This window comes from Sprattus sprattus, assembly GCF_963457725.1.
Source record: "Sprattus sprattus genome assembly, chromosome: 3".
Classification (NCBI taxonomy): Eukaryota; Metazoa; Chordata; class Actinopteri; order Clupeiformes; family Clupeidae; genus Sprattus; species Sprattus sprattus.
Window position 1 is genome coordinate 51155293 of NC_137922.1, and position 15462 is coordinate 51170754.

At 42.2% G+C, this 15462-nt stretch overlaps 1 protein-coding gene across 1 annotated transcript; it reads right to left on the reverse strand.

Annotated features, from left to right (window-relative positions):
* Positions 1-2077: 2077 nt before the first annotated feature.
* LOC308362834 (C-X-C chemokine receptor type 2-like) lies at positions 2078-3163 on the reverse strand (the record flags this gene model as incomplete). Its single annotated transcript, XM_080835562.1, has 1 exon — positions 2078-3163. One exon carries the CDS (start codon positions 3161-3163, stop codon positions 2078-2080), a length of 1086 nt encoding a protein of 361 aa, XP_080691688.1.
* Between the last annotated feature and the right edge of the window lie 12299 nt (positions 3164-15462).

Consider the following 15462-nt stretch of genomic DNA (forward strand, 5'->3'; position numbering starts at 1 on the left):
GGTGTGGCAAATCCTGCTCTCAAAGATGCTCCAGTGTCTCCTCGTACCTCTAGCCCGGCACATCAGACTCCAATGTTGAGCTGTTGTCATTAGGTGACTCATATTGGAAGTGTTTGCTGCGGTTGTTGATGGGGTGCCCTTGTTGAAGTAATAACTGCACTGTCTGATTAAACTAGACTTTGAAAAAGTGAATTCACCCCCTTTCCACCATTCGCTTTACACATATTGCCCACAAGAGCGGGGGAGAGAGGCATTGGACTCATGCACGCAGACACATGTGCGAATTCATGTATGTCACTGGCATCGTTGGCTGAGTGAGTCGTCGGCATGAGTTCAGGCGGAACACTGTGGCTGCAACGCGGTGTTCCCGAGTCATAACAGAAAACCTCTAATCCACCATCGTCACTGATCACCTGTTTATCCTGACTACAATCCATGTCCTAGTTTAATACCCACTTTGTCATGGCACATCAACTCATCGTTTCCATACACAACCCCGGTTAATTCATTCACACGTACAGATACTCACTTGCACCCTCCATTCCCGTACTGCTGCTTGAAGCGGAAGTGCGGGCCGCTAGGGAGAGGTATTTCTCCGTGTCCCACTGGGGAGGGAGAAGGAAATTGTCTTGGGGGGTGTTTGATGTTACATTTGTTATATATGTAAAGTATGTCTATACTATTGTGTGTGTGTACATATTGTAATCTATGGTTATGGGTGCATTGGTGAACCTGGTGATGGGCTTGTGTATTTGTTAATGGAATGTATTAGGTATTCTATAAGGCTCTTGTGGGGAGGGTTACCCCACTGAAATGGTTTGGTCCATTTTGGGCTGATTGGTCCAATTTAACCCAATGGGCAGTATTCTTTAAGGGTGCCTCATTCCTTCAGAAGGGGTGGAAGAGAAGGCGTACTTACCTGATGTGAGGTGAAGTAAATACTGAGAATACTTTTTGGATACTGACTAGTTGATTCGTTTTGAGTACTGTTTCGAGTACGGATATATGTTTGTTTGTTGTGTGTTTTGGGCTGTGGGAGAGATTTCCCCAGCAATATAATTAAAAACCTATTTTTCTAAGAACACGTCTTCTCCTGCACAGTGTTTTCTTTCCCCCCATTTCACCACTAACTCCAGTCAGCCCACATCCCAAAAAGTGGGGTGACCGCCTTGTTCCCTCAAAATGTACAAGTAGATAAATTATGATCACCTTTGTTTGACACATACCATAGTCTGATATACTGTGAAGTTATTTTTCTTTTGAAGCGGTTGAGCTGATCATGGAAGGTTACTGTAAGAAGAGGAGGTGATTACATAATTAATAATTACATTATCAGGTGATCTAAAAGGACACTAAGAGAAGTGATTCGATTGGGAGATGACGAGTGCATCATCACAAGTGGAGAAATCACTTCCTGTAACAGGCTTCCCTTTTTCATACAGGTGCAGGAACATCAGAGCTTGTGTAATGATAATGTCGTTTGGTTAAAGTTTTATGAAAGAAAAAGTTTATCTCAATAAGTCAGCCAGTTTCTTAATATGGCGCACATTTTATTTGTGTGCCTGTACAGCAAAAACAGAACATATTATTTGTTAAACATTTTATCTGAAACATTTCAATGTTTCATGCTTCTATCTTTGAAGTGTCAAAAATCAGAAGTAGTAGTAGGGTGTTGATAGTTTAATACAATTTAGAGCTATTAAGACATTTTATTTCATCAGGAAGTTTTGCTCTCTATACTGTGTCACAAAAAGAAAGAGCTAAGCCACTAAAATGGGTTCAACCACTAGGTGGCGGTAAAACGCTATTTTAAGCATATGAACAGGAACTTTCTGTTTATTTCATTTTAAAAATGGATCATTTAAGCACAAAAACACTCAACATCATCACTAAATGTAGTCTCTCAACATGCAACTTTGTATTTAATCAATTCACACACGCAGCTGGTCTACGGCACTAGAAAACATCAATGTGATAAAACTTTCAGATACATTCAAAATAATACACAACAATAAACCATTTGCAATATAAGTGCTTTACCCTTAACAGTGTGGCCCAGTGTGTTTTCCCCTGTCCATCACAGGAGTGACACACTTCCATCCTGGGATACGGAGATGGACCTGCTGAAGAAACGTGTCGTCCCAGGCCTGTCCCCCCTTTTCCTCCCCTTCTTGAGCAGGCGCTGGAGGTTGCTGCGGAACTTGACCCCGACGAAGGCATAGAGCACGGGGTTGATGCAGCAGTGCAAGAGCGCCAACATCTGGGTGATGTTCACGGCCTGGTCCACAGCCTGCCGCCTGGCGCAGCTGAACTCCAGCAGCCGCGCCCGCATCAGCGTGTCCACGGCTGTCGTCAGGTGGTACGGGCACAAGCAGAGCAGGAAGGCGGCCACCACTGCGGCGATGACGCGCATGGCGCGCAGCTTCTGCAGGCCGCGCGTGTGCAGGAGCCGCAGCACCGTGGCGCCGTAACACGCCAGCATGGCCCCCAGGGGCAACAGCAAGCCCAGCAGGGGACGGAGGATGAGCGTCGCCAGATGCCAGTCTGCCGTGCCGTCCATCTCGAAGCGTTCGCTACAAATCTCCTTCCCCGCGACTTGGAAGACCTCATTGTGGAGGGCTGCGGGCAGCGAGAGCAGGACGCCGAACACCCAGACAGCGGCGCACAGGCCGAAGCTCCGCGGCTGGCTCCCAGGCCCCCGCCAACCGGCACTCGCCGCGTCTCCCGCCCGCACCACGGCCAGGTAGCGGTCCACACTGATGCAGACCAGGAACAGGATGCTGGTGTAGAAGTTGACCTCCAGGAGCATGCTGGCCATCTTGCACACCGGCCCGCCAAAAAGCCAGCCGCGGAGCACTGACGCGGCCCACAGAGGGAGACTCAGGGCCAGCAGGAGGTCAGCCACGGCCAGGTGGAAGAGGTACAGGTCGGACGGGGAGAGACGCTGCTTGCTGGAGCCCACCACCAGCCCCACCAGCAGGTTTCCGGGGACGGCGAGCAGGAACACCAGCGCATAGAACACGCAGATGAAGACGTCGGCCAGCACGGGGATCGGCTTTGTGCGGCAGCTGAAGGCATCTACGTTCAGCCCCTCGATGCTGATGTTGCTGTGCTCCGAGAAGTTTAGCTCCTCGTACAATTCATCAAAGTCCAGCTCCTCCATGCTCACTGATGATTGCAATATAAGGTCAAATCATTAAATGAATGGTAATTTATGTTCATCCGATGATTGTAAGTAATCATCAAATTGCCAGAAAAGTATTATTAATGATTAATAATGAATATATAAATGATTATAATCTATTATTAAATCTTTTACATCACAGAAAGTGTTCTTTGTCACTACCAGAAAAGGGAATGAGAAGAAGCAAAGCCTAAGCACATGCATGTCTTTTTTCTGGAGACCCAGAAAAACTCAAATTGAATCCTTCAATTCAAAAAGCTCCTCACCTGCCATCTCCTCTGCCTGAAGTTAGGGAACGCACCTCTCAGTGCCTTGTGTTTGTTCACAGAACAACCCGACACATTTCCTCTTTGCCCAATATAAAGATTGCACACACATCCTCCTGCCTTCCTGTTGACTCATGTAGTCCTGTAATGAGTAACACTAAATAACTGACCACATGACTAAATAATGGCCTGCATTCATTCGAGAAAAATAGAAATTGTCTTGGTATTTGATACTTGTTGTTACATCTGGTTATTCGGTTTTATTGCACTGATAACAAAAACAACAGCTCTCCGTTACTCTCATGTGGGAAATAAAAGCTATTATTGGTTGAAAATTACTAATTGCACTTTTCTAAACTAATGTGTGACCCCCCAGTGTTTGTGGCACGTGTCTGTGGTATGTCTTGTGTCATTCATTTCCCTACACGTCATTGTGTTTTCATTGTATTAAGCAGACCTCCAGGCAATCTCTTCAGAGCGTGTGAACAGAACCCACTATCTGCGGAAAGTTCTAGAGCAGTGAAATCAGTGAATCACTTTTAAATCAGTATCCTGGTGTTGGCCCCTGGAGCATTGTTGAGCTATACAGAATTACTCTGAAAGTGAAAATGTCTGTACAAGTAAGATGTTTGCTTCAGCCATTTAATGTACTTAAGCCTTCATGGGTTCCCATATGTTCTCTGTCTCCTCCTACATTATAACAAACGGATATTGTGAAGAAAGCTACAATGAAAACACATTGTGCAAGTGAGGAAGTAGGCTAGGTTTAGCAACAAACCTGTGCTAATCAAAGCTCTGTTGGAGAACTAGGACATGATGATGAACCAGTTGGAGTAATAAGACATGATGATGAACCAGTTGGAGAACTTTTCTCATAGAGTCATGGGCTGAAACATTTTCACTCAGTGCACTCAATGCACTGTCTGTACAACCCTACAAAATAACAAATAGAAATATTTAAAATCCAGAATTCCTTTTTTGGTTTCTGTGTGCAAGTCCTTCTTTGCTGCGCTGCAGATAGGAATGATCTGATAAATGGTCATTTGAAAGCAGATGCATTCTGTGTACGACCGATTTTGACCAGTAGGTAGAACTGTTTCATCAATTCCAGCATCAGCACTATGTTTTTCCTGCATTTATGAAAACCATCATATGGTGTTTGTTGATTAAGAAACTTATTACCATAATTATAATCAGTGAAATTGTAATGAACTGATTAAAAAGATGACAGAGACCTCTGAACTTGGTCCATTAATGAATTTGGGGGATCAACGGGCACACCACTCTAAAATCAACAACATTACAGTTTTTCACTGTTGCTAAAACCCGTTTTTCAAAACAGTAACGTCTTTCTCAAAACTGCACACAGAAAATTGAAAACCTCACACACAAAATGCTAAACCTGACACTCCCTTTGCAAGATGACTCTTTGCTATCAAATCTCTTAACTGTTCACAAAATGGAACTCGTGTTTTCATTTGGTACACACAGCCATATTTTCAAAACACACACACATACATTCATTTAGTACACACAACTAAGCATTAGCTGCACACTACCAAGCATTTACAGCACACAGAAGTGCAAAATTGAAAACACAATCATCGAAACACACCATATGAATGACAATGACTCATTGAGCCCTTTCTCCTTTTGTAAAATGTATCAGTGTAGGCCTACATTTTTCATAGTCAAACATAAAACAGCAATACCGTTGTTCTCACAAACCATATTTACAATTTTAGTCTCCTGTTCCACCAGATTGTATTGACATAAAATTGTATACAAAATGCTTATAGTTTTTCTCAATTGCTTACACACATTTTTTGAAAGCATGCCTCGTTCTCAAAACTCTAAACACAAATTGCAAAGCAACTAACTGAAAATGCAAAACCCTTTATATCTCCTGGAAAATGCTACTTTGCTTTCAAAAAATATTGAAAGTGTGTTTTCTTCCTCCACAGTGTGGTTCTCTTTCAGTCCTGCAAAATACAAATACTGTGAGCACACTACGTATATTATATTGATATGCAGTATTACAGTACACAAGGCAAACAGATTTCGTACTTGTTCTCCATCCTGAAGGTTCGATAAAAAACCATGAAAACATGGTTTACCACAGCGGCCCAAATCTCATTAGAGATGACCATTCTCCTTCTTCTTTTTCCTGATCCTCCTCCTTCTTCACCTTGTCCTCATTCTGTTCCTCCTCCTTGTCCTCCTCTTCCTTCTCTCTGTCCTCCTACTCTTCAACCTCCTACTCCTCCTCCTTCTTGTCCTCCTCTTCTTCCTCCTCTCACTCTTACCCCTCTCCTTCTCTGGTTGTGGATCTTTTCAAAGTTTTCAATAGTTTATCCAACAAAACAGAGGCTCAAGACACTTTAATGGTGCAGTCCTCACTGCAAATTGGTCAAAAGACCTGAAAGTTTAGAGATTTGACTATTTGTGGTTTGCAGGTTGATGCTTTGAGATTTTACTTGAAAATTGTGTGCAACAACAGAACTTTGTGTACACTGTTTTGACAACAACGTGATGTGTAATTGACATCAGTGTGTTCACAAGGAAAATCGGACTCTAATGTAGATAAGGGAATCTTAAGTATTTCCCACTTGGGGCGAGCGATTGATACATGACGTGAAGGTTGTGCAGATTGTGCCGAATTTTCGCTTTATACTTTTTAACAATAGTGAAAAACTGTAAAAAAAAACATTACAAACAGTCCTAATTTCTCCCAGAATCAACGAAGATATGGCCCCTTGTTTTACTTAGGCCTAGTGTAAGAGCCAATTTGAAGAATAGTTTTGGTTGTATACAAATATTATTTAGAATATTGTTTATTTAAATCTGTAATTTCATAATTTCATGTATAGAGAAATATCAGTTCATTCATAGCTGTAAAGTACATTGATTGGTTAAATGAGTGAAATGGTTTAGAATCAGGAGAGAACGGTGGTCATGTGACCAACTTGTGCTTGCTCAGTTTGAGATGGTCAGGTTAAGAAGCAACACAGTTTTTCTGACCGACAACACCAATGCGCTGATTTACTGTTAATGAGACCTTAAGAAATTCATGTTTTGTTTGTATGTTACGTTTTTGTCAGTAAAAGTTTAAAAGGAAGATTGTGGAAGTTTGGATTTTTTTGTCGCGTTCACACTGGTTGCTAGAAGCCTGCTCCATTAGTGGCATATGGAACTAAGACGGTTACATCCGAAAAACAGGGGGCACACTTTCACACTTTCACACTTTCCCTTGAGCAACAGAGGCTCTGACAGAAAGAAGAATGGTGCGGCTGGGGGCCAGGGTGTGTGTGTGGGGCAGTAACATTCCCTGGTGAGTGATTCACTGCTGTCGCTGCCCACAGACCCCACCCCATCAGACCTCCACCCCATCAGACCAGATGGTCTTGTTTTGGACGTCTTTCTTCATTCTGTATTATTATGGGGCTGGTGGAGTTTTTATGGATGGCTCAGTCAGAACCCTCTCACCAGTCCCACCCCGATACTCTGTATGAAGGCCTTGTCTCATTTACCTGGAGAATAGAAACCAAACATAGAGAGGACATTTAGAACCCAGTGTTCTTATTCCTGTTAGACTGGAGATGATTTTTTAAAGTTTCCTGTTACTTCCTGAGCTATGAGGCTTTGAAATGTCAGCTTGTCTAGTCATTTATGTTCAGTCATGAGCCATTAACTGGTCTCACTGGTCTGCTTTGTAATTTTACTGACAAACTGACTGTGTGTGCTTCTTAAATGCGAAATTCCAAAAATGTCCAAAGACATGTCATTCACTTGAAGTCAGACCGTTTGTCACCCACTCCTATTATAGTGATGTTGAAAGCCCTCCGGCAGGAGGTCAGGCCACAGCCAACTGCTATGTTTTGAGGCCCATAAGACTGTAGTTCTGTGAAGGCCATAAAGGCAGTCAAACATTGGAACAGTGGTAGCAAATACCTGTAAACATCTGGGTGTGGATGCAGGAGTGACCACATGCATGTGTGAGGGCATTCTGTTCTGTTTATTATTTATTTCTGTGCTGCATGTGTGTGTGTATGGGTGTGTGTATGGGTGTATGTGCCTGTGTGTGGACGTCTGTACAAGTGTGTGTTTGTGTGAGTGTCTGTTTATCCCGTCTCTCCACTAAAGACAGCTGACAAGATGAGTGAAACTCTAAATCTGTGAGAGCATTCCTATAGGTACAGAATGCACAGGTGCCTCATTAAAACCTCAAGCCAGAGGCAAACAGAGACAGATAGACAGATAGACAGATAGGCTGAAACAATGACTTCCAAGGCTCCACAACACACAAGGTGTAGGTATGTAGGTATTTTTGTTGTGAAATAACTTGTGGGAGCCATTTCTATCCACCTTTTAGTTAGGTTTATTTTATTATTACTTATTTTAGCCACTTGGGGGAGTATTGTACTGGGTGTGGCACGTCACTGGGCATTGGTTATATCTACAGGTGTGATTACTCAATTAGGGAAAAGTGTGGATGGCGGGGACCACAGGGTTCTTACCGTAGCCTGAAACCCACTTTACCGACAGCAAACAGTACTGGGTGAAAAGACCAATTTTATGTACAAATTTCTACCTTATAATAAACGGGAACACCACCCAAAGATTGCTCATGCCTGGTCCTAGGATTATTTGCTATGCATTGGGAAAACTTGCCGTCCACACCGAGGCTTATAGGATAGCCTCCACACCATTGAAATGCTTCTCCTTCTTCTACTCCTTTTTACTAGCTCTAAACCAAGCATTCGGACAGTCAAACTAGTAAACGTAGACTCGGGTGATTGGAACAGGCTGAGATATGAATATTGGTTTCCTTGTTGGCATCAGGTTAACTAGAGCGACGTAGACTGGGGTGATTGGAACCGGCTGAAATATGAATATTGGTTTCCTTGTTGGCATCTGGACAAAACAACAGAACCAATTCACTGTAGGCCTACTGTCTCTTCTTCCAATGCTGCCTCAAGAAATCTTGTTTAGCAACCTATTACTTGCTGACTTCCAAGTTACCATAAATCTCCATTACATTAAGTCAACAGACTACATGTTGAATGATATGAATGGCAGTGGTCAATATACAGAATTGTCATATCTCCACACTTTGAGGTGACCTATTCCAACCAATATGAATTTTTTGCGACATTCTGAGGAGCCGTATAATAACACCGAATGAATCACACAGTTGAGCATTCTCCATTGGTTTTTCAAGAGGTCACATAAGGAAGAAACATAATGAGAACACGGAAACCAAAACTTAATTTAGAAGTGTATTTATTAGTTGGGTAGGGGAAAAAGGAAAGTGGACTGCAACGTGCTTGTCCTTCCGCCAGGTAAGCAGTTGCAGTGTGTGTGTGTGTGTGTGGGGGGGGGTAGAGCAGTGCTTAAATGCAGCTGGCACCTGCAGGCAATCACAAGTGAATGCAGGTGACAGCCAAGGCATCTGAAACGAAGGCAAACAGTGATCACACAAAACCTTACTACCAGGCCCGTAACAGTCACCTACCTCTGTCAACAGTTTTTACAGCTGCTTACAAACGTTTTCCGAAACTAAGTCTCATCTTGTTGAAAACTTTTAACACAACTCTCAAAACTGCCCAAAGAAATGCAGAACATCACACATCTCCTGCAAAATGAAACACTGCATTCAAAACTCAACAATCCCGTCCCTCTTTTGTGTCAAATAGTAAACACAACTTTTCATGTGGTCAGACTTTTCCAATTGATCAGTACACTACAGTGATTCAACACTGTTAGGCTAAAGGGATTTACAGTAACAGTGTTACAGTGTAACAGTTACAGTTACAGTCACAGTTACAGTTACAGTTACAGTAACAGTTACAGTTACAGTTACAGTTACAGTTACAGTAACAGTACACTTCATAGGCCATTTATGGTGCAGAGGGCTGATCAATACTGCAACAAAGATGTTTTACCAAAGTGTATAAGTGTATTACCTAAACAGGATTTCAACGTGTGTCCAAAGAAGCACGTCATACACAATATTTTATAATAGGCTATGTAAGAAGTATTGAAAAACTATTGACCCTTTTTACATGATCATATAAAATGAGACTGGGTGACTGTACCAAGCCTCCTATTTGGGTCTTAGGGTTAGGGTTACCCAGCCAGTCATTAACATCACAACAAATAACCTCCTTTGGAACTGGTATGTGTATCTTGCATTTTGAGGGGCAGTGCCTTTAAAAAAAACTGTAATCATAAACTGTGTTACTTATAATAACCAGCATTATGGCTGTATAAGCTGTCATTTGCCGGGAGAGGGTTAGCATTCATGACAAAAATGTTTGTTAACATCTTGATATTAATATGTATTGTTACCATTGTAACAGTTTTTCTTGTTCGCCTCATGCTGACCAATCTCCTCAATCCAAACCAGTCTGGATTCAAAAGCGGTCACTCCACTGAAACAGCCTGTTGTCGGTGACATAACATAGGCCTCCTATGGTGTTGGACTGCAGTATACTACAGTGTAGTTACATTAAGAGCAGTGTCATAGTATGTATAGTAGGGAACTTACCCGTTCTCATGGTGTAGATAGTAGGGACCTTGGCGGTTCTCATGTCTGAACGTAGGGTTGACAGATGCAACCGTGTAGTGACTCAGGTTGGGCCCAGCCTCCCTCATGGTTAAGCGCATGGTCTACCAATGTGGCACTGACCTGAACTGCCTAGCACTACCAGATCAGGGGCGTCCGCCTCTACCTTCAAAAAGCTTTGGAAGACCCAACTCTTCAGACAGCACCACTATTCTACGTTCGTTACGTATCAGTTCCATATTTTTACAGTACATTTACATTTTCACTGAATTCAGTTTAGGTACATTGAGGAAGTAAAAATGTTGATAATGTTTTATACATGTTTTCTGGGGGGAACCATAAGTGCCATGATTGCAATAATAGGTTTTTAAGGTAATGTTTTAAACTGATCTCAGCCGTGTGTAATGGCAATTTTGTAGTTTATTTGTATTTGTATTTGATGGCTTTTGTGTGAGTTTGGTTTTGACGTGGAGTTTGTTTGTGAAGATGAGTGTAGAGTAATGCATGTGTGTTTAGAGTTTTGGGAAATGGAACATAATTTCAAGAAATGTGTCTTGACATTCAAGAAAAAACAATATTGAGATGTATGGTAATCATTATTGATGTTGAGACGTACTTTTTGCCATTATTGATGTTGAGATGTATTGTATGTAGTCTGCCAGAATTTTCAAAGAAATTGTGTTGTGACAGTGTCAACACTGGTTTTGTTAAACAAGAATACCCATGATTAAAAGCGTCAAAATCTTTCTTTGCGCTCTTGACAAACATCAGTCATTGTTATCTTTGCTGGTGAGTTACAGCCCTCAGTAATATAAGACCTGAGGCAGACAACACTGATTTCTGCACCTAAGGCCATGTCTAACTCCTGTCTCCATATCTCAGCTACCTGCTGCACCCTGGGCTTTGATTGTTTTTGCTGTTGCGGTTTTTGAAAAGCTAATTTCTAGTTGTACCATTTATGTGATAAATATCCAGAGCCAGCAGTGACTGTACCAAGGCAATAATCAGTAACTTGCCTAAGTTTCACAACAGAGCTGCTGGTGTATGGCGTTGTGAAGGTACAGTACAGTCCAGAGCAAGACCGCCATACAGACTGCATGCTTGTCCAAACATGCTTCTCAGAGGGTCTTGAATTCCACTGAAAAGACAGAGAGAGGGAAGGAGAGAGAGGAACACATTGTTGTAAAGGTATCACAGTGAAGGCTTTGCCTTCTCATTCTTTAAAGCTGTTATGTCATCATGGCTGTTATGGTTGACAGGTCAGAACTCATAAGTCAAAAGTGCATCCATATTGAAAGATGCTTTGTGTACAATCCTTAGGGCATGCTGATAGGAAGGTCCACCCATGCTGACAAATGAAGAGTACTGTAAGGCCCATAGATTCTGAGTGAATTGTGATGCTCAGTTTCCTCACCAGCATCCTGAAGAGAGCATCTTTGCATCCTGTTCTTTGTCCTCTGCTGCAGAACTTAAAGCAAGTATTCTACCACAGTGAAGAAGAGACTGGAGTCTCAAATAAAGCTCTGGGTCTTCACTGGTAGAGTGTGTTTGCCAAATATGGTCATACAAGGGGATTCGAAAATATTTTGGAGGAAGAATTTGCATAAAGTGCACGACAGGGGATAACAAAAACTGACAGGCAATATGTGTCTGTGTCTCCCCCTGCACGGGTGTCAGGAAGTTTCAAAACATTATGAAACAACCTCCTTAGTGACAGCCTGATAGCAGGGTTGTTTCATCGCTATGCCACACGTCTGCATATTTCTGTATGTGTTTATGTGGTGGTGTGGAGTATCTGGGTCGGAAAAAAATGCCAAAGTGCTTACTCTAATAGGTCACCCAGTCTGTCTCTCTTGATGCTCTCGGCTATTGAAGTGGTTGTGTGGAAACTCCAGTGTGGCGCCCGAGGCGGGTTTGTTGCCGGAACCATCCCTGTTATTTTCATATCTTTCACATCTGAGGTAGCAGGCCCACAAGAAGCATCTCACGGGTGCATTCTTTCTCTTTTCGCTGTTATTTAATTAGGGCTCTGAGATAAGGGTGATAGTAAAGATGAGAGAAACCTGTAATCACTAGGGCATAAAAGTAACAAACAGGTGTCATCCAAACATCGGCAAAAATTCTATTTAATTGAAGCCACTGATTTAATTCTCCCTGTTATCCTCGGTAAGCTTCACAGTACCTCTGCTGTTTGTCACCAAATAGGTGCTCCACCAAGCCAGCAGACTGAAGAGGAGCTTCCGCTTCTGCTTCTGCTTCTGCACAATGTCACCAAGAGAATGCTTCAGATGTCAGGAGTGGGGCAAGGTGCAAGGAGAAAAGGGCCGTGGTCCACTACCGTGACGACGAGACTGCGTAGGTCTTCCCTGACGGTATGGTATCCTGAAAGTGACCTCTTTGTGATCTCAGCTCACTCACTGGTCCGAGGGATGTCAGTGACAGCAGTAATCTCCACTGGTCCGCAATCCAGAAGCAGATTCCCTTCAGGGTCCCTCCCTTCTCTAAAGATCTAAAAGTGTACCTGATTGAATTCAGTCTAATTGCAATGCTCTTGATTGGCTAAATCAGGTGTTTCCAGTGATGAATCAAGACTGCCGCTGAGTAGTCAAGTCAGGTATGCAAAGCAGGGAGAGGTGAGAAACATGTAGAGCAGAGAGGAAACCCCTGGTCCAGTCAAACGACAGCAAGAGAATCAAAGGAGTTTTGTAAATCCAAACCTGTGGATAAAATTCCCCCCATTAATAAATGTCCTCCAACGATTACTCCTATTTGTCTCTCCTCAACCCCGTCTGATGTCCTCCAGTTGTTCTTTCCATCCCATGCCGCAGGTTGCTGATCTCATGCATCCCAAGCTCTGCACATCAAGTCAGCAGTCAGGAGCTCTAACAGTCTCTTGCTCCTTCGGTAGGGGTCCTATAGAGATGCAGATGTCTTGTCATGTGCACAAACTGGTCTCCGGTAACCTTTAAGGGGGAAGGGGTTTGTTATTTACTCAACTTTTGGGGAGGAGTTAGACAGGAGCCAAAAGCCAGGATTAAATGACCTCCTTTCCTCCCTTCTTGTCACTGACCTCCCTCTTCCCCTATGTGGACCGTTGGTGGTGGGGCCTCGGGGTTGATCTACATTAAACCCTAAGTCTACATGCCTGAAGGAAGGAAGGCCATACTTTAGGGGATTTACCCAGTTCAACTTCAAAGGCTGGTCTGTGAGGAGTGTGGGTTAATATTTAAAGGTCAGGGCATTTACTGTGAGATCATTGGTATGGTGTACATTTGGTGAAGGTTTGGTGTATGTGGTGTATGTTTGGGTGAAATTGACCAGAGTGACTGAAGTCTTTACCATTGTTCAAAGATGATGATAATGATGATGATGATGATGATGAGGATGATTATGATGATGATGATGATTATGATGATGATGACAATGATGATGATGATGATGATGATAATGATTAAGATGACGAAGACGATGATGACGATGATGATGACGATGATGATGATGATGATGATGATGATGATGATGATGATGATGATGACGATGATGACGATGATGATGACGATGATGACGATGATGATGATGATGATGATGATGATGATGATGATGATGATGATGATGATGATGATGATGATGACAATGATGATACTACCTCACCCACCACCACCTCTTTTGTCAACCCTAAATCCTTGTCAAAAGCACTATGGAGAGTTTTTCAATAGAGGCTTTTCTCATCAGTGACCGAGATTACATGGAGATTACAAATATAATAATTGATGGATGAGAAATGAGAAGTTTAAGGAGGATTCGCTGGAAGTCTGAGCACCCCTGCCCAAAAGTCATCTAAAACTACAAATTGTGTTGAAGTGAAAACCTGTTAAAACAACCGCTGCAGCAAACAAACATCGGAATGGACCTTTAGATTTAATTTTTCACATTTCAAGAACTTTGAACAAAACATTTTTTGTTTTTAAAGGGTAGCCCCAGGTAAACTTGACTTATCTTTTCAATAGCTAGAAATGCCCCTGAGGCTGACATAAACATGTGCAAAACAGCTAATGTCCATAGATTTGACAATATCATGATGCCAATTCTCCAATCATGGCAGTTATCGATTATGGTTATATGACACTGCTACATCAATGGACACTAATTGTTGTAACAATTTATGACATAATATGACGTCTAAGCTGACAAGACTATAACATGGTTATGTTAGTCTTATGAAGCAAGGTTCAAGTAAATAAGTCCCAGATAACTTGGTCTGGGTGTGTCCCGTGCCCTGCTGCATGGCCTACAGGGCTACAGTGCTTGGTATCTGTGCTTACTGATAGTTGGTCAATGATGGTATCACTAAACTGTTTGCAGGTCATACCCAAGTAAGAGGAAGTCATGTTTCACCTTCATGTTGTCAATCTGTATGGATTCAGTAGAATGTCATGTGTTCTGGCCTGAACACTGTGTTTCTTGACATAGGCAACATTTTACTTTAGTTCACATTAGAAAGATGATTGGTTTTCACAGAAATGGTTAATTTGATTTGACAACTAATATGTTCTCAGTATTGGCCCACAAACTCTTTTGGAACAAAGTTAGGGTTTTGTTTTTTTTAATCAAAATGTAAAGCATGCTAATTATCATATGTGGAATAGTACTCGGTGTCATGTGGCTTGGCACAGCGTCCTCTGCTGTGTCCCCAGCAGCCGTCACTCCATGCATGCCGCTGGCATTACTGTTTCCTGATAGCACCATAATGATGGTGTGGGTTGGTGGCACACGTCGAGAAGGCTCCAGGCGCCGTGTGACTGCGGTGGTGGGCGGGCAGACATGGTTTCAAGCCTTCGTACGATTGGCACAGCAGGAATGATGGCTGAATGAAAATATTCAAAACTTCCAGGCAGATGTGATAAGGACCAAGTTCAGAATGAGTCGTCTGTTGTCATTAAAGTCTGGGGCTCGATTTGGATGTTTTTTCTTGAGGATGCCAGAAGGATCTTCCTGTTATGGCTGTATACACTGAAAAACATATTTTGTATTGTAGATATTGGTTGCACATGAATGAAATGTTTTAAATCAATTTACAAAATATCTTGAAGTTGCTTATAACACAAACACAACTTGACCAACAAATTCAAATGTAATTGTTTAATGTTACATGAAAAGGTTGCAATATATTTCTTTATTTAATTATGTAAATTCAACATTATAGTGTTATGCCGATGTGATAAGCAGACACATACTGACTGCAATCTTATACAAGTTGTACTAATCATATTCCAGAGAACGACTTAAAGGCACCCAGTGCAACTTTCGAGGCTTAAAAATAAACATTCAATTTCTAGTCTTTTTTACACGTAGTAAGTTTCAATAACTCCATACCATTACATACCGACATTCAAACAGCAAAGATGAGACGTCGTTGTGTGGTGAGAACTGATAGAAAATCGATA